This window comes from Rattus rattus, chromosome 6 (assembly GCF_011064425.1).
Source record: "Rattus rattus isolate New Zealand chromosome 6, Rrattus_CSIRO_v1, whole genome shotgun sequence".
NCBI lineage: Eukaryota > Metazoa > Chordata > Mammalia > Rodentia > Muridae > Rattus > Rattus rattus.
Window position 1 is genome coordinate 150,337,039 of NC_046159.1, and position 25,473 is coordinate 150,362,511.

General features: G+C 42.1%; 1 protein-coding gene across 1 annotated transcript in view; it reads right to left on the bottom strand.

Moving 5' to 3' along the window:
- Ptpn12 (protein tyrosine phosphatase non-receptor type 12) overlaps nt 1–22,847 on the bottom strand; it is a 67,923-nt gene extending 45,076 nt beyond the window's left edge. The window contains exon 1 of the mRNA XM_032907070.1: nt 22,668–22,847. Within this exon, the coding sequence (XP_032762961.1) occupies nt 22,668–22,766 (99 nt within the window). The 5' untranslated portion in view covers nt 22,767–22,847. The remainder of the gene's footprint in view (nt 1–22,667) is intronic.
- Between the last annotated feature and the right edge of the window lie 2,626 nt (nt 22,848–25,473).

A 25,473-nucleotide genomic window follows, 5' to 3' on the forward strand; every position in this document is an offset into this window, starting at 1 on the left:
AAAGAAGAAAACACGACAATGTTCTACTGTTAGCATTAAGGGAACTTAAAACATGTCTGTACATATGCATAAAACATGTTCCCAAGAAATCTAATAGCGAAGGTTGAAGGTGCGGACCAGGAAAACTGGGAACACTGGGAAACGGGCAGCAAAGAGATGCGTGTCTCTGTATACTTTCAGACTGTACAAATATCCTGCCTACCCAAAAATTAAACGTAAGATAGGGCAACGGAAAAGGCAAAAAAGAAGTTCCTAGGTTTCATTATTCCCTGCTAGCAATCACAGCTTGCACATCTATTTTCTCTGCTTAAAGATCTGATAATCTGAAAATATATATTTCAAGTTATTTACTTTAATAAAAAGTATTATGTGAAGATCATACTTAAAGAAGGATGTCAATTTAAACAGCCAGAGAAGCACTGGCAGAAAAGAAATGTAGTTTCTATCACTATTACTGAGAACAGAACTAAGAACAAAGGAAGAGGACCAAGGTGAAGTAACACACACTTCCAGAGCACCTACTGCATCACTCAACACTTCGTCTACGTGCAATTACTGAGAGACATTTTACCAAATCTTAGTGAAAGCTCATAATTATCAGAGAATGTCTTCATATCATAGTAAATATTTAAGTTTGGAGTCTTACTTATCCAATGTTCTTAAAGCCTGACATATCATGGAATGCTTTATATATTTCACTTTAAAATAAAAAATGTTTTATGAAAATAAAACAAATACCCCAGTGTCTACCTGAATAGTATACTCAGCCTGATCTGGTCACTGCATACTTTATATGTATGTATGTGTATGGACACGCTTACACATACATATATATATGTATGTATTAAAATGTCACACTGTACCAGATATAATTATTAATCTAAATTAAGTCACATATAAAAAAGTTAAATATAGTATCTTAAAAATCATCAAATTAGAAATATTCAACATAAAACAGAATAAAACTGTTTTTGCACTTTGAAAAGTCAACATCAAGAAGTCTACCAAGCTGTATTAAAAAGACATTTAAGTAGACATTTTATTCCTATCAAAAGTATAGTCAGTCTTACAATTAGTTGCAGTAATTAAAGTTTTGGTTTTGATAATGTGTGATAATGAACACATTTAATCCAGTGCTATAACCTTTATAAAATACAGATAAGGCCTCCAGAATCAGCAGACTCTGGGGCATAAAATGGCTCAATAATCATTAATTACTATTAGCCAATTGAAAAAACTTTAAGTATTACTCATTACTTCAGATTTCCTAGACTGAATATTGAAAAGAAGTATATTCTGGGCCACTTTGTTTGCTTGGAACTGCAGAACAGTGTAAAGCAGTCTGTCTACCAGGAAGGTCAGACTGCTGAGGTCCCCAGACATTCAAAAGGTCTGGGGTAAATTAACCAGAACACTTTCGTTCTTAGTCAACTAACAGGTGCTGCTGCTGAGTGTCTGACCCAGCCTTTGAGGGGGACTGACTAACTCGCTTGGTAGAACAGAAGCTGATTTTCAACTGGTAGGTTCTTTTGTATTTATTTTACATATAGGTTTGCAGTATCAAATAATTCTGAGAAAGGTGTTTAGAGGCTTTTCATATGAAACTGGGTAAGAAATCAGTAAGGAAGGAAAAAAATGTAGTTTAAAAAGTCTGGAGAGGATGGAAGAAAGGCTACCACAGCTGAGTAACGAAGGGGAAAGCACAGGCTGTAGCAAATGAAAGGCACACACAGAAGGGTTACAGTGTCCTGACAATAACATGGGAGAAAGGAAAAATTTGGCCGTAGTACAGGGTTTCTAAAGGCACAACCACCAAATATGAACCCAAATCAAACACAGGCAATCTGAGGTTTTGACTGTGCTCACCTGTGATGGGTGCATCAGCTGGTTTTACTGTGCATGACCTCATGCTATGCGACATAATCATTAATGGAAACTCAACTCAGATGGGAGACTACTGCATGTAATGAACCAGAGTCTTGTTTTTAACTGTACACACCAAGTTTGCAGCTATTATAAAAACAGAATAGTTTCATTAGAGAAAACAGACTTTATTTAGCATGCAAATATCAAATCTGTGTGTCTCTGGACTGTACTTAGAATGTTTGATTAGAATCAAACTGGTATGATTTACTCGGTAAAGTGCTGCTGCATCAGCACAAGACCAGAGGCTCAGCCCCAGAACCCATGGACTCAGGCTGGACTCAGGCTGGGCTCAGAGGACCACTCGGGTGATCCCAGCACTGGGAGGCAGAGACAGGAAGCTCTCTGGGCCTTTCTGGCTAGCCAGTCTAGATGAATCCAGGAGCTTCATGTTCAATGAAATGGCCTGACTCAAAACAGAGAGTGGAAGATCAGGGAGGACACCCAACTCGTGACCTCACCATGCACACATTCCTGTGCCTGCACATGTGGCTCCTTTAACTGCTGTCTGAGTTTCTAAGTTATGCTTCATTTAAAAAAAAAAAATCACTTAATAAATAAGAATTTAGAGCAAGTTTTGAGATGGCCCCGAGTATTATACTGTTATCATTTGTACTATTTAGATATGTGAAATATTTTCAGCACAAACCATTATAAAAATCAAATTTGATCAACTCTGAAAAATGATAAAGATGCTCATGACCTACACTAGCACTATTTGGCCAGGATTTCTTGGTGTAAAGCTATGTAAGCATGGGCAAGTGAGATAGCTCAGAGGCTAAGGGTATTTGTTTTCAAAGGTGAGATGACCAGAGTTCCATCTCCAGACCCTTATGATGGAAGAGAACCAAGTACCACACAAACTATCCTATTTCCATTTGCATGCTATAAACTACCACAGGCATTCTGGTGTGTGTGCGCACACACCCAGGAACTAGCTGCTCCTTGTTGCTATGATAAACAACACAATTCCTCAGAGAGGAAAGGGTTTATTTTCATCGTACAGGTTACAGCCTATTATCTGGGTAAGCCAGGGAAAGAGCACAAGCAAAAACTGAAGCAGAAAACAGAGATTAATCTGATTCATGCTCAGCTAGCCTTCTTATAGAGCCCAGACCCCACTACCTAGAGATGGCACCATCCAGAGTAGGCTGGGCCTGCCACATCAGTCACGGCAATTTCATACACGCGTCACACAGCCCAATCTACTTGTCAGTGTTTTTAAAAGTCTATCTATCTATCTTATTAGCATATACATCTCCCTAATCATAACCCCTTAATTAGTGCGTCTCCATACCAGGCACTCTACCTCTAAGAGATATTCTTAGCCCTACTCATCTTTAACCAACAGTAAATTATATGCATGCCAAGAAATTGTTTTTAAGAATTATGACTTCTTAGTAGTAAAGGCTTGGCCTATACATCTAGTTTATGTATCTGTATATCTGTTGTTCCATGTGAAAAAAGTTTACGACTGTTGTAAGACACTAGAATTACCCAACCTTGTATAACACGACAAAGCTGTACTTCAGCAAGTGAAACCTGCAAAAAGCACCATGTTTTGCTTTTTGTTTTTTCACGTGAAGCTGTAACTCAGGACTGATTAATTAAGGATATAACTAAGTAAAATAAAGGAGAACCTCGGGCCTCTTAGGTCAAAGAATCCACGTGTGCTTCACCCCCGCTGACTTCTCTGCCTCATTTATTCCATCCGCCTTTGGTTTTCAGTACACCAGAATGGAAACCATCTTAAAACATTTTCCTACGACTAGTACTGCTCTAACACTCTTGTCATTCACTTCCTCCCAACCGCTTCCTCATCTCCACCTCAGCTCTCTCTATGGACCTCTAATAGAGGTCACAACCCAGTACACAAGCACTCCACCCTTGGTAGAACTTCACTCCTTGAAGACATAGGCCAGCTCCTATCACCAAAATTCATGACAGACATTCTTCTGCCTCTGCCTCTGAAGTCCTGGTACCTCATGTATGTACTACCACCACTCCCAGCTAGAAACACAAACTTTTAATCTTAGTTTATCCTTTCCTTACCATGAAGATATTTTACATAAATAAAAGAATATTTAAATCAGAAGGGTAATAACATTTTGTCATGTTGGGCCAATGAGATGGCTCAGCAGATAAAGGTGCTTTGAACCCGAGGACCCATGTGATGAAGAACTGAGTCCTGAAAGCTGTTCACTGATCTCCACATGAACTGTGATGTACACACACACACTCCACAGATAGTAAACAAATTTAAACAAAGTTGCCTAAGAGATGTATTTTACAAAGTAAACGGGACAGAAATGTGTTGTTCCAATGCACAGGGAAGGCTCACTTCTATTACCAGCACCTTCCTTCTCTTAGCTAATGCTTCTCCATTCATTAAACCAATGCAGTCAGTGTCTACTGATTCTCTTCAGTAAACTCCAACTCCAGACATTTCTTTTTCTCCCTGTCCACAAAGTGAATTTCTCAGAAATTCCAAACTTGGGGCATTAAAACTATGGTTCCTGATAGTGGTGATACCAGTGACAAGGACATGGAGAATTAAAAATTTAAGGCAATGCTGAAAGCTGTACCATATGCCTTTAATCGTAGCTCTGGAGAGGAGGCAGAAACAGGCAGAACTCTGAGTTCCAGGAAGTCCAGGACTACATAGTGAGACCCTGTCTCCTCTTCCTCCTAATCCTCTCCCCCCATCATCAACTCAAGACAAGACTTTGCTCTATAATGAGTTTGAGATCACCTTGTGCTACTTGAGACCCTGTCCCCAACAATATGTGCAGAAAGTGGCCCCTAATAAATGCTATCTCCCTTCAGATGTATCCGACCTTCAAGAAAACAGCCACCGATTTTCATAGGATACTAAAGTAACACATCAGTAATAAAATTAAGAACATCAGGACTCAAAGTTTTACATTAACTGACAATAACACTGATTCTCTTTATATCCAACTAAAAAGACAAATCAAAGCCCTAAATTTTTTTTTTTTTTTTTGGTTCTTTTTTTTCGGAGCTGGGGACCGAACCTAGGGCCTTGCACTTCCTAGGTAAGTGCTCTACCGCTGAGCTAAATCCCCAGCCCCAAAAAAGCCCTAAATTAATAGAACGGATATTCCTCATTGCCAAAACAAACATAGTAGAGGTCAATTACCACGTCTGCAGTTTAAACAGTTCAATATATATTCACCACTATATGGAAAATAGTTATTTTTGCAAGACTGGAGTGCCACAAAGCTGTGGTCAATAGACCAGAAGTTTTAAAAAGAAAAACATTTCCTGGTAAACCACTAACCTTCTGGAAAAAAAAAATAAACAAAAAACCCTCCTTTTTTCCTGTTACAACTCTACTGAAATTTACTTTTAGAAGGTGGTCAATAATCTAAGAATGCATCAAAGGTCAATACTAAACTCAAAAAAATGTATAATCAAAGGTTAAGATTCAGAGGCAATCATCATAATTACTGATATGACTGATTTCATGGAATTGTTTTTCCTGTTTTAGGATTTATTTACCATCCCTGGCTTCTAATCTCATCACTATACCAATGACTATAATTCACTGTCTGATATAATCTTTTATATTTTCTTATTTATATTATATAATATTTATAATATTTTTATTTTCTCCACAGTGCCGGTGTCTTCTACACATTCAGTGTGTCTTTCAGACACAGGTATTAATAATCTCATTCAGAACACCACAGCTAATGAACTGGCATCAATCAAATTGTATTTAAAGTTTGATCTTTGTTGTTTAATGATATTGATTTGAAACTGATAAGAAAAAAAATGGAGCAGTTTGCCTTAAGTAATAACCAAGCTGTCCTTCCATCCGAGTACTTACTAACCAGGCCTAAACCTACGTAGCTTCTAAGAGTTGACAAGATACAGTATATCCAGGGTGGCATGGCCATAGTCACCTTGTCTTAAATAACATATGTGAAGAAAGTTTTTAAATTCATTTCTTTATTACTAACAATCTCACCAGGAGAAGCTTCCATCTTTTAACTTCTTTAAAAAAAAAAAAACAACAACAAAAACCTATTGTTGCCTTAAGACAAGGTAGGGAAGTGGGACAGCATACACCTCCACACCCGGCATAAAACTCATACTTTCCAACTGGGGATACAGTTCACTGATAGAGCACTGTTCTAACATGCAGGAGGCCCAAGGTTCAATTCCCCGCAGTGTGCAAATAAGACCTCATCCTGTTTCCTCCAGCTTGCTACTCAGCCTCCTTCGGATTCTTCTCCTCATCTTTCCACCCGCCCCAACGGGCCTTCTGTTTCCCAAATACGTTCATCTGTTCTCTCCTGCATCCCAGTTCTTCCTCAGTCTGTCAAGGACTCTGCTCTCACAAACTCTGAGATTTTATGATGGAAGCACTGTGGCCATGTGTCAAACAAGGGGTCAGGGTCCTTATGTATAAAAAGCTTGCCAAAGAATGCAGGGCGATCCAAATTATAATCCCACTCAGGGCCATGGCTAAAGGATACAAAGCAAAAGCAGCACAAGAAAAGGCGTGTGAAGTGAGCTGGGAAGTACAAGTCTCCCATGGCTGTCTCCCAGGGAAGTCAAAGGACCCATCAATTCCTGCAGCAAGTTGTCTACCAGAGAGACCCACTAGACAGACAGATGGTGCCCGTGGCTCAGCGCCTGGCCAGAGGCGCTCTTGAACAGTACACCCCTGCATGGAAGGAAGGTGATCATAAGCCATACTGCTTGAACAACTGAGACACAACTGAACCACTCCTAACACAGGAACCCTTCTAAAGGCCCAGGTTCCCAGACATCGACCAAGGCTCAACCATAGAAAGGTCTTGCTAAGAAGAGTAATCCCAGGCCTGTCAAGCAGCTCTTCTCCACACAAGTCTAAAGTGAAGAAGCAAAATGTCTTCTCTCCTCCTCAAGTCCTTCTCATCTTCTACAGGTGTCTGCAGGGTAAATTACTGTACTTTAGGGTTCACAAAAACCAGTGTAGCTGACACACTAGGGCATACTCTTTTGTACACAAATATTACAGAAAGACTTCCAGAATTTCCCATGTCAATTCCCCAAGTAGGTGTCTTCATTTTACCTTCCCCTGAACAGACTTAAACCATTCTTCAATATTCTCTTCTATACTGCTATTGTTCTCAATTTTGTCAGCTATAAGTCAGGCCCTCCAAAAAGATGATCACTAGTTTACGATTCTCTGTTTACTGGAAAGACTGGTAGTCCCCCGCCCCACTCCCCACCAGTGTTCAGTATTTTATTTACATTGTCTTATCATTATGCCATGTGCCTGCCTGTTTCTACTAGAGGAGTTCTCCACCTCCCTAATGCTGCAACCCTTTAGTACAGTTCCTCATGTTGTGGTGACCCCAACCATAAAATTATTTTTGTTGCTACTTCGTTTTGTTTGGTAGGTTGGCTGGTTTTCGAGACAGAGTCTCTCTGTATAGCCTTGGCTGTCCTGGAACTTGCTCTGTAGACCAGGATGCCCTCAAACTCATACATGTGCCTGTCTCAGCCTCCCGGGTAGTGGGACTAAAGGCATGGACCACAACTGCCCAGCTTCATTACTGTAATTTTGCTACAGTTATGAATCATAGAATAAATATCTGACATGCAAGATATTTGATATATAACCCCTGTGAAAGGTCATTTGACCCCCAAAGGGGTAGTGACCCACAGGTTGAGAACCATGGTACTAGAATGTTTTGGTTTTAGGGGGGTTTTGATTTTTACAAGATACTTATGTTTTTGGACAGTAATATTCCATCTGTTCAATATGCTAAATATTTTATCTTAAAACTATTGCTTATTTTTGCCTCACAGATGTGTTCTTAAACTTTTCAATTTGCCTTTACTTTTCAAGCATGTATACCGTGCTTCGTATGAAGTTGGAGAACGGATGTTTATGCCTTACCTATAAAGGTCAAACAAAAGAATTACTTGTGACTTCAGAAGCCAGATAAACAAGGAGAAAATAAAATAAAATGCTGAAAAAAAATTCTTACTAAGTTGGTCTTGAAGTCAATTCCATAGCCCAGATAGGCCTTGAAAAGGGTATGTTCCTCCCTAAGACTCCCACACAGCTGGGATTATAGGTTAAGCTAAAACTTATTTCACTTATATTTAACAAGTAAAAGATCTCATACACATACTAGCACAAAAATTATGGATGTTACGTGTATACTGATTATATACAAATAAAGTAATATTAACAATGACAGAAGAAATAAAGAGAGGAATAAGTACCACTAGGTCATGAAAATGCTCCCTCCCCAGGCTCGTGTGTTAACACTTGGCTCGTGGTTGGTGGTGCTGTTTGCGAGGTGATGGGACTTGCAGGATGTGGAGCCGTCTGGAGACTTAGCTGTTGAGGGTTAGAGTCCCACTTGGAGCTCCTATGGATAGGAGAACCACTTTCTGCTTTCAGGTACTCAGGTGGGATGTTACCTTCTGATCCTGTGCCATGTTCTCCCCACCATCACAGAAATCTAATCTCTGTATCCAGAGTTCAAAATTAGTTTTTCCTTAAATTGTTCTTGTTCATGTATTTTATCACAGGCATCCAAGTGCATACATGGATATGTGTGTGTCACTAAACAACGCAAACTAATACTAGTGTTAATTTACCTAAAAATATGAAAGTTGAGTTGGATTAGCTGAAAATGTACATTATAAGTTCTAGGGCAATCACTTTAAAAGGTGAAAAGGTACAAGTGATGAAAAAGAGACAATATTAATAATGTGCTCAGTGAAAAGCCAAAAGGCAAAACAGTGAGATCAAAAGAGCAAGAGGAAAAAAGCCAGTAACAAATGTAGCAGACACTGAATGTCAGTAATAAATGCAACAATTAAATGGCAGCTTTTGAGAGAAGATAAGAAACAACACAATTATATACTGGTTATAGAAACTCACTTTATTAAGAAGGCATACACAGACTAAAAGCACATGGATGGCGGGACTGAGTGCAATGATACATACCTACAATCTCAGCACTCGGGAGACTGAGGAGGAAGAGAGTGCCAAGCCACTCTGGGGGGGGGGGCGAGAGAGAGAGAGAGACAAACAGACAGACAGACATGGCTAGATATACCCTGAAACCCCATCCCCACTAACAAAAGCTACCATTCTAAGATGAGTCAAGCAAATGCCACTAATTCTGAACAGAGAGGATTGCACAGGTAGAATGGTGAAGACTGAAGGGGGTATCACAGTTCTCCAGGAAGACATAACAATCTATGTACATTTAACACTGAATCATCACAACACATACGGAAGACTGACAGAAATGGAAGATAGCTGGCATCCACTAATTACAGTTGGAGATGTCACCTATTTATCAGAAACAGGCAGATGTTAGGAGCAGAAAACCAGGAAGGACATAATTGAACTCAACAACACCATCAATCAACTAGATGTAATGGACACCTATAAATTACCTCATGAGCAACTGCAGAATACATTTCCCCTCAAGTGCACAGGAACCCTGATCAAGACAGACCATATAATGGGGCATAAATACAGGGCACAATAAAATTTAACACATTTAGAAGGAAAGGAATTACATAGTGTTTGTTATTAAACAGAAACAGGCCCCAAATAGAAATCAGTAATAGAAATACTTGGAGATTAAGAACACATTTCTAAATAATGGACTAGCAGTGTGGCCCAGTGCTGCCACTCAGTACTAGTCCTTGCCCAGGAGATACAAGGCCCTGGGTTCAATCTCTATCACTACACTAAGCAAATAAAGAATAGATGGGTTAAATAAGAAACCTCAGGAGAAAAGTTAAAGTGATTTTGATCTGGCCAGGTGTGGTAGCATGTGCCTGTAATCCTAGCACAAAGGAGGCCAAGGCTGCTGTTCACAATGCCACCTTCCATAGAATATCATTTTTATATCCTAGCTTAGCATCTGTTACACATTCTCCTTCTTTTCTTTTCTGGTCCTAAACCAAATCCAGGGCTTCACATAAGAGCTCAAGCCATATGCCAGAAGTTTCCTTCAAAACTAACAAGTAAAAAGCCTATTGCTTCAAAGGGAAACAAATGGGATAGAACCTTCGAGCCAGCCATCAGAATGTTAAAATCAATCTCTCCCCCATCTCCCTCTCCTCACCGCTCCTGAATTCACCACTACAAGCTTAACAGCTTTCATTGCTTAAACACTTTCCAGGGAGGTAATAATATTACTACAAATAGTTATTTGATATTATAAATAAAATCTATCAACATTTAAAAGTTGGCAGTGAACTAATGCAATGAACCAATATTTTCCCAGTAACAAATGTATAAATGTCAAAATTAGGCACAAATCCATTCAATATAAGACCAATGTTTAAAAAGAAAAACACAGAGATTAATAACATACCCCTCTTTCCTTACTATCTCTGTAAAACTAGATTTTCTTCATTTCCATTACTACATGATTGCACACAGCTAAAAATTAGCTATGAAGGCAAACATTAGAGATTTGCAAATTTGCACTTTTCTCCTCATAAAACTGTTTGCATAGAAAACATTATATGCAGCCTTGGCTTATTTTGAAATAAGATTTCTCAGTTTCAATTTATTACCTGTCTTAATTTTTTTATTCTAAAATGAGCAAATATAGAAATCATTCATTTTACTTATGCGGGTTGGTCCACATCAGAAAAGGGAATGACTGTCAGTTTATGAAGTTGCAGTCATAGCAGTGTTACAGACTGTAATCACAGGTCACCTTATAGAATGTAATCACAGGCCACCTTATAGAATGTGATCACAGGCCACCTTATAGAATGTGATCACAGGCCACCTTATAGAATGTGATCACAGGCCACCTTATAGAATGTGATCACAGGCCACCTTATAGAATGTGATCACAGGCCACCATAGAATGTGCTTGAGTTGGTAGATGCTGCTCAGGATTCTACTTAGTAATGAGCCTCTCAATTCAAAATATTATCAAACCTAATTCAAAAGTTTGATCATAACTACTAGTGTACGATTAGAGCTCAACAGGGAGAAAATAAACTAAGAGTAAAGGCAATACCCCAAATTCTTCACCTGGACTAGGCAGCAGACAAGAGTCATAGATTGGAATGAACACACTCTGCTTTTTTTTTTTCTCTGAGACAGGGTCCTATCATATAGCCTTGACTGGCCTGGAACTTACTATGTAGACCAGGCTAGTCTCAAACTCACAGAGATCTACCAAGAGCTAGGATTAAAGGCATGTGCCACAATGCCCACTTCTCTTTAACACATTATGAAGAATAAACACTGTGCACTACATTAAACTCCTGGGAAATGCTGGGGATCTGAGGAGGTGGAGACTAGTAGACTAGTAGGTGGTTATTGAGTTACTAGAGGAACACCCTCAAATGGGCCTGTGGGGTAACTCCATTCCTCTCATGTCCTGGCCATGAAGATAGCTGTCCGTTCTGAAACACTCTCCAGCATGATATACTGCTTTGTTATATACCCAAACGCAACTCCAGCAACTATCATGAACTGTAGCCTCTGACTGTGTAGACCACATACAACTTTCTGTCCAGCCTGATAGATAGCACAGGCCTCTAATCCAAGATCACACCCAAGTTCAAGGGCAGCACAAACAGGACTCCATATCACAGACACAAAGTATGCTGGAGAGAAAGCTCAGCGGGTTAGGACTTGCAGAGGACACAGGTTCACTTCCCAGTACCAACATGGCAGGTCACGATCCTCTGTAACTGCAGGTCTAACCTCTGAGGGCTCTCTAGGCATACACGTGCTGTGGTACACATACAAAAGTCAGTAACATGTACTGTGGAAACAAGTACCATTTTTCTCTTTTAAGAGGTGACTACCTCAAGTACCCGTTCCAGTAACGGAAAAGTGACTAAGAGGAGTGAAACCTTCAAATGTTTTTTTTCAAGTTTGGTTTTTAAAAAGATCATATATTATACTATACACTTTCTAGTAAGACATCCCTCCCTTTCTTTTCAGAAGTTTCTTTCATACATATAATAAGTTCTCACCTTGACCAACCTCTCACACTTAAACAAACAGAACACCCACAGAATCCTGAGTATATTCTCAGTAACCTGAAAGTGAGATTTAGGAACAGTTCTTCTAGGTGCACTGAGTTCCTCCCTTAAGCTCTAAACAAATTAGTTACTGTAAGGTGTAAAGGATGCCCTTGCTCAGCAGAAACAGGCAAAACAAGAGTCCAGAGAAGTAGTCAAGGAAAAAGCAGCCCCACCTGTCAGACAGCCACGGAGGAACCACTGAGGCACTGGCATGCAGTCTTCTAGGTAACGACTCCCCTTATAATCTTAACCTAGTCTGACTTCAACATAGTTATGCTCCACTTGGGGAGGCTTTCTCAATGTTTTGTAGCTAATACAAGCAAACATTAGCCTCTGCAGCACATGTCAAAGGAAAGCTTCTCTTTTCATTTCATGTCTCTGGTTAAACCCAGCCTTTCAAGCTCCCTCACAATGCCTTAACTTCTAGTTTCAGCACTCCTTTGCCATCAGAGTCTATGACTCTAGAAGTACAACTGTCTATATAAAGGTGGGAAAGGCCCTAGAGAGACTTCAGTTCTGTAGCACAGGATCTATGAACCCCTCTCCTGTCTCACTGTGCTTCTCAGCACAAAGGCTTTCTTAGGCCCACACGAATGACACTTTTAAATGCGTTGTTTTTTTTTTTGACATGTGAATGTGCATGTGTATGTGTATGTGGGTGGATATGGTTGCTTCCTACCTATTTTCTTGACAGAGCAGGCCTCTCGCAGAATCTGAAGGTCACTGATCTGGTTAGAATGACTGAGCTCCTGAGATCTTGCCTCTACCTCTACAGTACTGAGAGGACATAGTATACCACTATGGCTGGATTTTTCATAGGTGACACACCAAGACTGAGTCACCTCCCCAGCCCTCAAACTCAATTTCTAAACAGATATTTGTGTATTATACCATACACAAAGCGTCTGTGTGAATGTATACCACATGTGGTGTGCATGCCTACAGAAGTCAGAAGAGAGCACTGAATCCTCTGTGGTTGGAGGTAGAGCAACCGTGAGCCACTCTATGTGGGCGGGCACTGACTAGGAACTAACTTGGGTCAATGTTTTTAACTACCGAGCCATCTTTCTAGACCCTCAAATGCAATTTTAAAATGTGATTTTTAATATATCTGACAGAACCAATGAAAACCACTAAGCTAGTATAGGCTATTTGTGTTTGCTAGTTTTTATGTCAACTTGACACAAGGTAGAAAAATCATTTTGGACTCACCTAACCTAAATGAAGGAAATGCCCCAGACTGTGGGTGACGTCTGTAGTGCATCTCCTTAATTAATGACTGTTGTGGGAAGGCCAGCCCATTATGCCTACTCCTGGGCTGGTGGTCCTGGGTGATATAAAAAAGACTTAGCAAGTCACAGGAACAAGCCAGTAAGCAGCACTCCCCTTTGGCCTCTGCATCATTTCCTGCCTTCAGGCTCCTGCCCTGCCTGAGTTCCTGACTTGGCTTCCCTGGATGACAGATTACAAACTGTAAAAGGAAATAAACCCTTTCCTACCCGAGTTTCTCTTGCTTGTCATGGTGCTTTATCCCAGTACCAGAAACTCTTAACTAAAATAGGGTTATAACCCAAGAGTAGATCACAGGGTTATCATGCAAGGACCTGAGAGGAATCCTCAGCACCAAAAGGAAAAAGAGAACGAGCAAAAACCAAGTTTTTAGACTGTTGCCTTCTTACAGTGTTGGAAGGGAACCTCACACTCCTACGCGGCTCAGTTCCCACACCTGCAAATAAGAAAACATGGCCTGACTAAAAAGTGGGCAGAAGAGAGAAAGTGGGACTTCACATAACAGTAAAATCACCAGCTTCAAGAAAGAGAACTATTGATTTGGTACATGTCTGCGATCCCATACTCGGAATGCCAAGGCAGGCTATCTCAAGTTCCAGGCCAACCTGTGCTACATAGTTGTTACATGAAATGTGAGTAATATACAGTCCAAGGCACAGGATCTCCACCTTGCATGCCCCAGGAAAAACTTCTGAAAGCAACTATTGCTTGTTTCTTCATCTACTGCAAGCTAGCGACAAAACACACACTGTACTATTAAACACCCGGGAACTAGATTTTTGTGTGATTTCAGAAGAGATAACTGTCGGTGAGTAATTATATAAATCTAAACAATTTTAGCCACTATAAGAATATGAAAATGTTGAAGGAGTTCAGCTTCTTTGTGGGAGAATGGTGATTCAGAACAACTGCTTATTACTTCGCTTACCTTAGCACGTTTTCAACTCAAATCTAACCAAAGGCCCTTTTCCTACATAGTACTAAAAACCCAATTGTACAGGAGAACAAGTGCTTCTAGGTCAATTACACTAATGTACTTATCCCAGAAAGTAGGAGTTAAGTACATGCTCCCTTCCTCACTTTAGGTGAAGACTCTGTTTTGAACTGTCGGTATGGTGGTACATAGTCCAGCACTGAAGAGGCCGAGGCAGGACTGCTGCACGGCTGAGGCCAGTTTAGGCTACAAGCACACAGAAAGTTTTGTTTATATTTGAGTCAAGGTCTCTCTATGTAGTCCTGGCTGTCCTAGAGCATGTGTAGACCAGATAAATAATAAAAATGAATCACATACCAGCGGTGGTGGCACACACCTTTGATCCCAGCTTGGGAGGCAGAGGCTGACAGATCTCTGTGAATTCGCGGCCACCCTGGACTACAGAATGAGTCCCAATATAGCCAAAACAGTAAGGACAACAACAACCAAACAAAAAACAAACAAACAAAAAAATCATGTTTCCCACGAATTCTCTAAGGATGTATTAGAAGAAGGAAGAGTTTAAATGCTTGTCTCCTAATCTCACTAGTACGGTTCCCTTTAGCCTTAAGACACCAGCACTTTCCAGTATGTTAGAAAAGCGAGAACAATCCATGGAACGGACTGAATGAGACGAGAAACTGGAGGCAAGGAGACAGCGCAAACTACTTTGTAATTACTCGCCAAACATCCAGCAGTTCACAAGAAACCACAGTGACACAATTATCTAGATTTTTATTTATTAAATCCAAAACCAGAAGTTGAAATTGGGTACTGTGTTAACACAATACCCTTAACAGTACATGATTTATACGGTATGTCCCACCTAGATGAACCCTGAATCGCTAAGCTCTCACAGAATCAGACTTATGCAGAAGAAACTGCAAATAACAAAGCATCCTTATTTTAAAGGTTTTACTTTAGTCTGTTTTTTTTTTTTTTAAACTAGAAAGATTTTCACTCATCTATTTATGTGTATGTCAGGGTGTTCACATGTGAATGAGGTGCCTAAGGAGTCCAGAGGAGAATCCTTTGGAACTGAAGTTAGTATAGGCAGATGTGAGCCACCAGACGTGGGTGCTGGGAACTGAACTTGGGTCGTCTGCAAGAACAGTATGAGCTAACCTTCCCACATATATACATATGTACGCACGTATGCCACAGAGCTCAAGGGGAGATCAGAGAACATGGCAGTTAGTTCTCTCTCTTCTTCACATGCGTTCCAGGGACTGAACTCAGGTCCTAAGGTTAGCAGCAAAGTGACTTAACCTGGGAAGCCATCTTACTGACCAATCTGATTATTTGTCATGTTTTCTTTATCAGTGATACTAAAAGTACTGCCACATTTGTGTGACACACCTGTGTGTAGGAAACGGGAGAAAGCTCTCATAGTAGTCGGAAGACCACTATGGACTTTTTTGGCCATCTGAAAAATTCTCCTGCTGAGTAAATCTGTTTTAATAGCAGTAAACTTGCCTATAATTTCTATATGCAACAGACCACAGCCCTTACATTACAGTCAAGGCTTAGGGCCAGATCAAAAATTACATGCCTGCCTCTAGTCTTAAGAGATTTTCAGGTGAGGGAAGTCAGAAATGTAAATATTTATGAGATTAATGAAATGAGTGGTATAGAAACATGAACATGTTTAATGCATGAAAAGTTTAAATTCATCGGAATGTTAATATCTTTCTTTTTCATCCTTGCAAAACTTTAAAATCTTGCTTCTCTCTTCCCTCCCTCTCCCCGTCTCTCTCTCTCTGAGGCAGGGTTTCTCTATGTAGCCCTGGCTGTCCTAAACTCCCTTTGTAGACCAGGCTGTCTCCAACATACAGAGATCCCGACTGCCTCTGCCTCCTGAGTGCTGAGATTAGAAGGTGTGATTTACTACTGTTTGGTCTTCAAAACTGTTTCTAAATTAAATGTCAAACACTGAAAACAAAACAAAACAGAAAACAACCCAGCAATATTCTAAAAATAAATGCAGTAAATCATTCTAGGAAATTAACACATTAATTTTTATCGCATTGTCTCAAAGATCTGGAAAATTAAAAGGTTGTCTGCCACTTGTGAAATTTAAAATTTGTCTGAACACAAAAGATGGGGAAAAAAGGCAATTAACTAAATTAGCAACATTAAGCATGAAGATTAGCTCAATTTTAAGGACTGAAAAATATATTCTATGACTAACTTTCAGAAACTAGTTACATACACAGAATCCTGCAAGCTGACTCAAGATACTACTTCATACCCTGCAAGGATAACAATAGTCAGGAAGAGGGGCATGTGGATATAGCAATACTGGGATCCACATGTAATCCATTGTGTGGGGTGTTAAATATACAGTTTTGGAAGAAACTCAACCAGCTAAACAATTCCAGTAATTCCGTTTTTAGTCTGAGAGAACTGAAAACACAGGCCCACACAAAGTCACACGCAAACACTCACAGTAGCATTACTGTTCATAGTGGCCAAAAGGGGGAAACAATCAAATACCCTCGATAGACTAATGAATAAAACAAATGCAATCCCCACATAACAGATTATATTTCAGTCACGAACAGAATGAAGTGCTATCAGTACGCACTGCGACATGAATCAACCCTGAGAGCATGCCAGCCCAGTGTAGTGGCAGTGGCAGACTGAAGCAAGAGGACGGATGTCCACCTGGCCAGCAGGGACATGACAGTTCCCTAACTCAGACACCAAAGCAAACAAACAAAAACGAGGTAAGGGATGGGAGTCGGGGCAGAGCACAAAGAAAACAAAACAAAACATTAAGGGAAGACAGGCACAAAGATTCCAACTGCATTTACTGACTCCAGATCAGACAAGTCTCCAAAGGCAGAAGGCGGGTAGTGACAGCTGTGAGCACACTCGAGGGTTCTTTGGGGTGCTTAAGATGTTCCACAATTGATTGTGGTGATGACTGTACAACTCTGTGACTATACTAAAAACTAGTGAACGATACATTTTGAATGAACTCAATGGTAGACAATTTTATCTCTGTAAAGCTATTATTAACTTTAAAAACTTTATTGGCCACAATATTGAATAAACAATTACTATTTTATACTTCTCTAGTCTCTGAAGCTCAAGATCTCTGTAGACCTTCAGTATCTCCGTATTTTCTCAAACTTCAAATACAAGCACCAACTCTGAAGATTTCAGGGTTTTACTTATTTGTACTTAAAAGACAATAGATGCATAGTAATAGATAATAAATAGTAGAAAAACACTCTTCAAAAAAAAACTTGTCTTTTTTCAGATTTAACCATCCACTTTCAAAAAGCTGGACTAGATGGAGGAAAACTCAACATGCACATCACCACTTCTCTTCCAAGGACTGTAACCCGGCTCCTTCTATATCTCACCCCAACCACTTCTTCTAGAGGGCAAACCTCCCACTGTTAAAGGAGTGGGTGCTTTCTCAACTGCACCCTGCCAGGCTGTCAAGTACTATGATTTAGCTCTAGTGACAATTCCTTTCTCAAATCCCTCCTAGGCTTCTCAGACATCCCTTTTCCTGTCCCTCCACTCTGACCACACCTTCCCAGGGCCTATCCTATTCAAGATAACGCTCGTCTGAGTCAGCTTAGTCACTCAGGATGCTAACTACCTCCCACAAACTCATGACTGCTACCTATATGAGCTCCATACTTGTATTGGACACGTCACAGGCAGTTAACACACCCGGAACTACATTCATCTTCTCTTCTGAAACTTTCTCCTACAGTCTAACTTGACTAGTCTACTTGTTTCTTTCCTTATTCCTTCACTCACTGTACACGGAACCTTCTAGCTTGAGTGACTGCATCCCAAGCTGGAAATCTTGGAGCCACAATATCATATCCATTACCTAGTGAATCACTAAGACTCCCTCCCCTTAGTTATTTAGCACCAGGTTAGCTTTCAACTCAGGATCCTCAGCCTTCTGAGCTCCAGGGTCATGAGTGTGCACCACCAGCCTGGGCCTGAGGCTGGCTAATCCTCATCACAGATACTCTAGTTCCTTGCCTTAATTCAGATAAAGCCCTTTTTGCCAAACAACTACCTTTCTTAAGACATTCCACTGTCTGCCCTCCAGAGATTCGGAGTAGCATCTTTCAATTTCTCCAGCAGAACATATCTGAATAAGATAAAGCTTGCAGTAACCTTAAAAAGCAGGCTGGGAAGGTAGGGTGTGAGGAAGGGAAAAAAAGGCCACAAGAATGTTAAACTGGCATTATTTGTTATTCTCAATAATCTCTTTTCCCTGTGATCCTGAAAGGTTATTTCCAACCTGTAGCTTACATATACACAACAGGGTAAGGAAGAATGTGGCCCCACACCAAACTGTAAATTCATTTAAAACACAATGAGATTTTTCTGGAGCTCTTTTGGCTTTGTTTTGTTAACTCAACTGCACGGTGCTCCAATGTGAATTTATAGATGACGACCTGGTGTTACAGTGTCAAAGGCTTGGGCATGCCTGCTAGGGATCCGTGTACAATGACCATGATGGCCCTACAGAATAGTAACTATTATAGTAAGATCCTTCATGAAGAGAAGGAGGAAAGTAGAGTGGACTCAGCACCACGCTCTCCTCACAGTCCAAAGCCTACCTGTCTCAGGCATCACCTCTTGTCTGCATACATATTGTTCTCCGGTCCTCAATACATGGTTCAAGCCTGCCTCTCCTCAGTCAACGTCAGGGAACAGGTATGGAGAAAAACCTAACTCTCAGGGCTAGAGAATTGTTTCAGACTCCATTAAGGGCACTGCCTCTAGTTCTAGAGGACCTGGGGTTCTATTCCCAGAACCCAACGACAACTCACAGTTATAACTCCCATTCCAGGGAACTGACACCATCTTCTGGACATCAGACATGCATGTAGTACACTGACATACATGTAAGCAAAATAGCCATACACATAAATAAAAATAAAAGACAAAACCTAACTGTGAAATATGATGCATAACATCAACTTAGTCTGAGTTGAGAATAAAGATCAAGTTTCAGACCTGTCATAAAATAGTTTGTTTTATTAGCAAAATTAGCAAATCAAGCATAATGTGCCTGGCTACAAAAATCTTGGTGTCTATGTTTCTCCTTTTGAGAGAACAGGTGCCAAGGCCAAGAAAAATAAACTATAGTTAACTCCTTCTTTCTTCCTTCCCTCTGTCCATCTTTAAGACAGGATCTCAGCTTTCACATAAGCTAGGTTTATGTGAATCTCCCAATCTCCATGCCTCATCTTCTGACTGCTGGAATAACATGAAAAGACCACCACATGCCTGTGGAGGCAGAAAATCTTCTATCATCAATATTAACCAAGAAACTCATGTCAGGAATAGTGGCAAATACTTCTAGCACCTGTGTGGTAAAGGCAAAAGAATCCAGAGTACAAGGTCAACTTAATATATAATAGCAAGTTAAAGGCTGGCCTAAGTTATATGAGATCCAGACTCAAACAGCCAAAAAGAAAAGAAAAAAATCCAAAGCAAACAAGATACAATTTATAAACCATTAAATAAAAATCAAGATATATAAGCAAATAGTTTAACTCTAACAGTCACACTGTAACATGCTTAAATTATTCCTAGAAAGTAGCTGTAATTAATAAAAGACACTTAATAAAATCTAAGCCTAAAGGACTCCAAAAGACAAGAACATAACACAGATGTGGCAGCTCAGACCTTTCATCCCAGTACTGGTGAGGCTGAGACAAGGCTGCTACCAGTTCAAGGACAGCCTGGGTTGTGGAGTGAGTTCAGCTCCCTGGCCCTTAGAAACAAAACAAACAAAAAGTCCAACTACTTACAAAGGCATATATATATATATATATATATATATATATATACACATATATAACATATATATAGACACACACACGTGTGTGTGCACTTATTGTGACATAGACTCATTACAAACATAGATACAGGGAAAATAATGTAGTAACGCCATCCTTCACAGTATGAATGCCCAATCCATCTCCCCAAATATAAGTATTACCATTACTGATTATATCCTGTTAATATTTATATTCTATAATTTGCAATTTTGAAGCTATTACTTTTATAATGAAACAGTTGTAACAATATTACCTTTTAAGACTTGGTTCTACAATGTTAAGATTTTAAAATCTATTTTTAAATCCACCTCAGAATTTAAGAATAACAAGTTAGAATTTATCTGCTCATCTTTGATTCTCTTTCCATGACAGAGGATAGTTCCTTTCCAGCCTTCTAGTCAAGAGAAAAAAAGCAGAGGCAACTGCCAACAGTCATAATTATAGCTACTGCTTATCAAGTCAGGAAATTAAAAAAGCAAGCCCTATAAAAGAAGGGCTTTAGTCATCAACTCTCTCATGTAGAACTACCTAGCTATACTTTGGTATTACGGAAGAATGGGAACAGATGTGGTCCTTGTGAAATGACATCTCCAATAGGAATCCCTGACTCATCTCTAAAGCATGAACCCCAAGGATACATCCCCTGTCCACACTGCAGGGATTGGGCACCTGTCCGGATGGCCGGCATTACCAACAATGATCCTCGACAGAATATGTCCAGGACAGCAAGATGACAAGCCAGCCACAAACAGCCACATGGCCCCTTCTATGACCAGGAGGACTGAAAGTCATTAGTTCTAAAAACCCTAAACTATTTTCTTCTTCGTTTACTACAGAGTAGTAAAAAGAGGACTCTATAATTTTTGCAAATGTTATCATTCAAAAGATACTAACTATCCAAATTCGATGGTAAGAAGAGGAAAAGTACCTTTTCCAAAACATCATCCCAATATCAGAAAATGTTTAAAATAAGGAATAACTGGACTTTGATCTACATTTTCAGTCCCCACTGTATCTTGTTCCTACTTTCTTTTGTAAATCTGCCTGCTAAGTGGAAGTCACAAAGCTCCACAATCCTACTACTAATACTGTGTGAGGCCAGCCAACGGTCTACTTTTCAAACCATTAACAATTTGAACACTAAAGTTTTACCAGACAGAAATCTCTTTAAAATGGGAAAACCCACTTCGGCACTAAAAATCACTTCATTTGCACTTTGAAATAAAAAACTAGCCAACGTTTCGTAGCTACTCACTTTTATAGACATCAAACGAGTATGGCTTTTCATATCCAAATTTCAGATGAACTGATTATTCTTAGAAGTGCACCTTGTCCAGAGCAAATTTTTCCCTAGCTCATTTGCTATTCCCAACCCCCTGCTAAAGAGCGAAGGACTTCCCAAAGTCCCATTTCCTTTTCCATTCCCCAGACCTCCAGGGTTTACAACGCCCCAGTCTTGCGCAACATCCGTAGGAGCAGCAGCCGCAACCACCGCCTCCAAAGCCGGGAAACAACCCTAGAGGGAACATTGTCCAAAAGAAAAATAAAAGGAGCGGGGAGGGGGGCTAGTGTAGGAAGTCGGCTTCTGGTCCCACGCCTTTGGAATTGATACCCCCGCCCCCCAATTACGCACCTAGAGAAATTTCACATACTAGACTTTTAACCCTCACCTCCACTCACTCATGCCTGCCTACACAAGCGGAGGGCGGAAAAGGGGGTGGCGGAAAAGGGGGGACGGGAAGGTTATCTCCCAGTTCAGGGCTTCAGCCCATATAGTCGCCTCCACCCGACTAGGACTATTGTTCCCAAGTTCCCCACCCCCACCCCGGATAGGAAGTGATAGTCACATCCCCTCCGGCTTCGGCAATATCCCTTCAAGTCCGGAGTGAGCTTCCTTCAGGCTAACCCCCCCACTGACCCCCCCCTTTCAACCTAAAGTCACACTGGCCTCTTGGTCACCTCAAACCTGGGTCTCAGGAAGAAAAGAAACCCGACCAGATAAATGGGGATCAGGTAAACCGTGAGATTCCTTATGGTCAACCCTTTGGCAAGCGGTGAGATAATAACCCTGAACTCAGAGGCGGCACAGTCCTGCAGTCCACTCGGACCAAGGCCGGCATCAGTACAGGGACCCAGCGAGTTAATGCTCAACACCCTCGCTCTCCCGGTCAGCCTCAAGCAGCTCGGCCGGCCGCAGCCAGACAGCTCGCCTTGACCCTCCCCGGAGGGGCAGGCGGGGAAGGCAGGCGTGGGAAGGCGAGCCCGCACCCCAGTCGCCGCCGCCCGGCCGGGGAGACAATAGGTAGTCGCGGGCGGCGGGGCCGGAGCGGGCTGGGCCCGGCGGCCGCTCCCTTCACTCCCCGGCCGGCAGGGCGGGCGCCGCACGGGCCGTGGAAAAAAAAAAAAGAGGCTGAGGGGCGGGGGTGACCTCGCCTCCCGCAAGCTCGCCGAAGGCGCTCCCGGCTAGGCGCGCGACCCGCGCCTGTCCGCGCACCGCACACAAAGCGCTGGCAGCCCAGACCGGCCAGGAGAGGCGAGGGGAGCTCGGCGGCTGGCGACACGAGGCGCCGGCGAGAATGGACACTCACCATGAAGTCCCGGGCGAAGTTGTCCTCCCCATTGTGGTCCGGACTCTTCATGGCCTGGACCCTCTGGATGAACCTCCTCAGAATCTCCACTTGCTCCATCCTCCCGCGTCCCCCCCGCCGCCCGCCCGCGCGCCGCAGCGCCCGCTCCGTCTTCCCCAGCTCGCTCCGGCCCGCCCTCCCTCCCCGCCGCGCGAGGCGGCTGCGGCTGCAGCGGCACCGGCCCGGCTCCCCGCGCAACTTAAAGAGCAGCGCCGCTTTCCCCACTTCGAGGCGAGCCGCGGGCTAGCGCCGGCCCCAACCCCCAGCTTGCCCCATCCTCCTTCCCCGCCCTCCTCAGTCCGAGACGCCGCCGCCGCCTCAGGAACACTGCTCTCCGTTCGCCCTGCCCCCTTCCCGGTTCTGCCTACCCCCCCCACCCCCCACCAGCAGCCGCAGCCGCCTCTCCCCACGGGCGCGCCCCCGCCGCCACCCAGACGCGCGGGCGCGTACGGCGGCCCCGCCCCAAGAGCGAAGACCAAGCCGCCCTCGCTCGCCTGTCCGGACCCGCCCTCGCCCGCTCTGAGTGGCTGGAAGCCGCTTCCGGGGCGTGGCTCTCCTTGGGCGCTCGCCGCTCGCTGCGGTGAGGTTGGGTTCTGGTGGACGTCCTGAGTCTGGAAGCCGGGCCAAGCCCAGTGGGTCAGACAGTAAACTTCTTATGGGCCTTGCGGCCTCAGGGTTTGGCGGGGAGGGAAGGCTGATTCCCAAAGTGCTTCAGCGCTACCGCCGGCCGCGGGCTGGGACTACAAGACCCCGCCTGCCCGAGTGCCCGGAGCAGGGTGGGACAGAGGTATGCTGGGAACTGTAGTAGAGCCTCCTCCGCCTTCACTGCTCGTAGGCGCTCTTCTGACTAATTGGTGAGGATCACCCAAGGCTTTGGCACTTTGGCTAGCAGAAACCAATCTTGGGTGAAAAGGCTTACCCTTCGCAAACATTCTAACCCCAGTGAGTGAAGCTTTTAATTCAGAGTGCGTCCTTCACATGACACCCTTTTTGCCAAGAGGAAGGCAAAATTGCTTCCTATCTTAAAATTCTCACGGTTTCAGAATTGAATGAGTGACATTCTTTTCATAAAATAGAATTTGTGACTCTTAGCAGAGAACATGCTGATGCAATCCGTCCTTTCATAAATAAAAGTGATTTGCCCAAAGTTCACTCCCCACAGCATATTCATGTAGAGTTAGAACTAGAACGCAACTTCTTTTACTTTAACTCTGACAACACACAATTCGAAAGGACGAGAGTTTGTGGTGGTATTGTTCCACAACTGAGGGATTTGATCCATGGACTGACTTTGGTCACCTACACCCACAAACAAAAAACATGTTTTCACAGAACAGGTTGCCAGGAAATTTGCTTAAGATAGGAAACATCAATGCAGGAAACATTTCCTAAACTGATGTTTGGCCACACCATGAAATGTAATTAAAAAGAAAATCGAAGACAACAAATGTGAGTAGCAATAGACAATTACACTTTAAAATAAAACACAGAAAATAATGCACCTAGTACCAACCCATTTCATTCAAGGCATTTCAAGAGATGCTTTCAATTCTAAAATAAACTTTTGAAAGGAGTGTCTTGACCCACCACAAAAGCTAAATTTCACTGAATGTGAGCAAAAGAATTCAGGATTGACGGTGACAAATACGTAGATGGCGTAAATGCCCTCACTTTTACTTATGTCTTTTTATATTTTGGATTCTCTGAGCCAGGGTCTCACTCGGTAACTCAGGCTGACCTTGAAAGCATGGCCCTCTTCCTGCCTTGGCCTCAGAGGTGCTGGGAACACAGGCTCGGACCACTGTGTCCACCTACACTTTTGAGATGACCAAAAAGAATGTGAAAACCAGTTAGTGATTGGCAAACAGTGTACAGGCGTGCTTTATCCGAACTATTGGTGGCAGTCTGATGGGTGGCAGACTGCGTCTGATTTGCCCTAGTGTTTTGTAGGGCAACTTTTGTTCCATATGAGAAAACTCCTGCAATGCTTGAGGGTTACTTGAGTTCCCAGCAGCTATTTTTGGCATTGTGTATAGGTGAGGTAAAAATTAAAGGATGTCTGAAAAGTTCATTGGTTTTTGGAAGGCTTAGCTTTCCTTGATGATCAGTAGCCAGCTCCTTTTTCTTTATTCTTTTTTTAAGATTTACTTTATGTATATGAGTACACAGTCACTCTCTTCAGACACACCAAAAGAGGGCACCAGATCCCATTACAGATGGTTGTGGGCCACCATGTGATTGCTGGGATTTGAACTCAGGACCTCTGAACCACTGTGCTCTTAACCACTGAGCCATCTCTCCAGTCCATCTCTAACTTTTCTTACAATTAAAAACTGTACAAAATGATGAATCTGATTATGGTATCTTCCCACATGCATGTCATATACTTTGTTCATATTCATCCTCCCATAGCCCCTTTCTTGGCCACCCTTATACCCTTCTTCCTCCCAGGTCACCCTCTTCTATATATATTTGGGAGGCCATCAAATGGCTCAGTGCTTTCTACCAAGCCTGATGACCCATTTGTTCCCCGCAAGAAGAGAACTTTCCTCAAGTTGACCTCCATGCACCCACCCCCGTTCACTACACAAACAAATAAATGTATTTTTAAAAATCTAGAATGTCCTAAATATATTAAATCTACATGTCTTTTGAGACACTCAAAATATGAAGGGTTATGTGGTGTGTGTTTGTGAAGGGTTATGTGGTGTGTGTGTGTGTGTGTGTGTGTGTGTGTGTGTGTGTTGCGGAAAATGTTTTAGGAGAA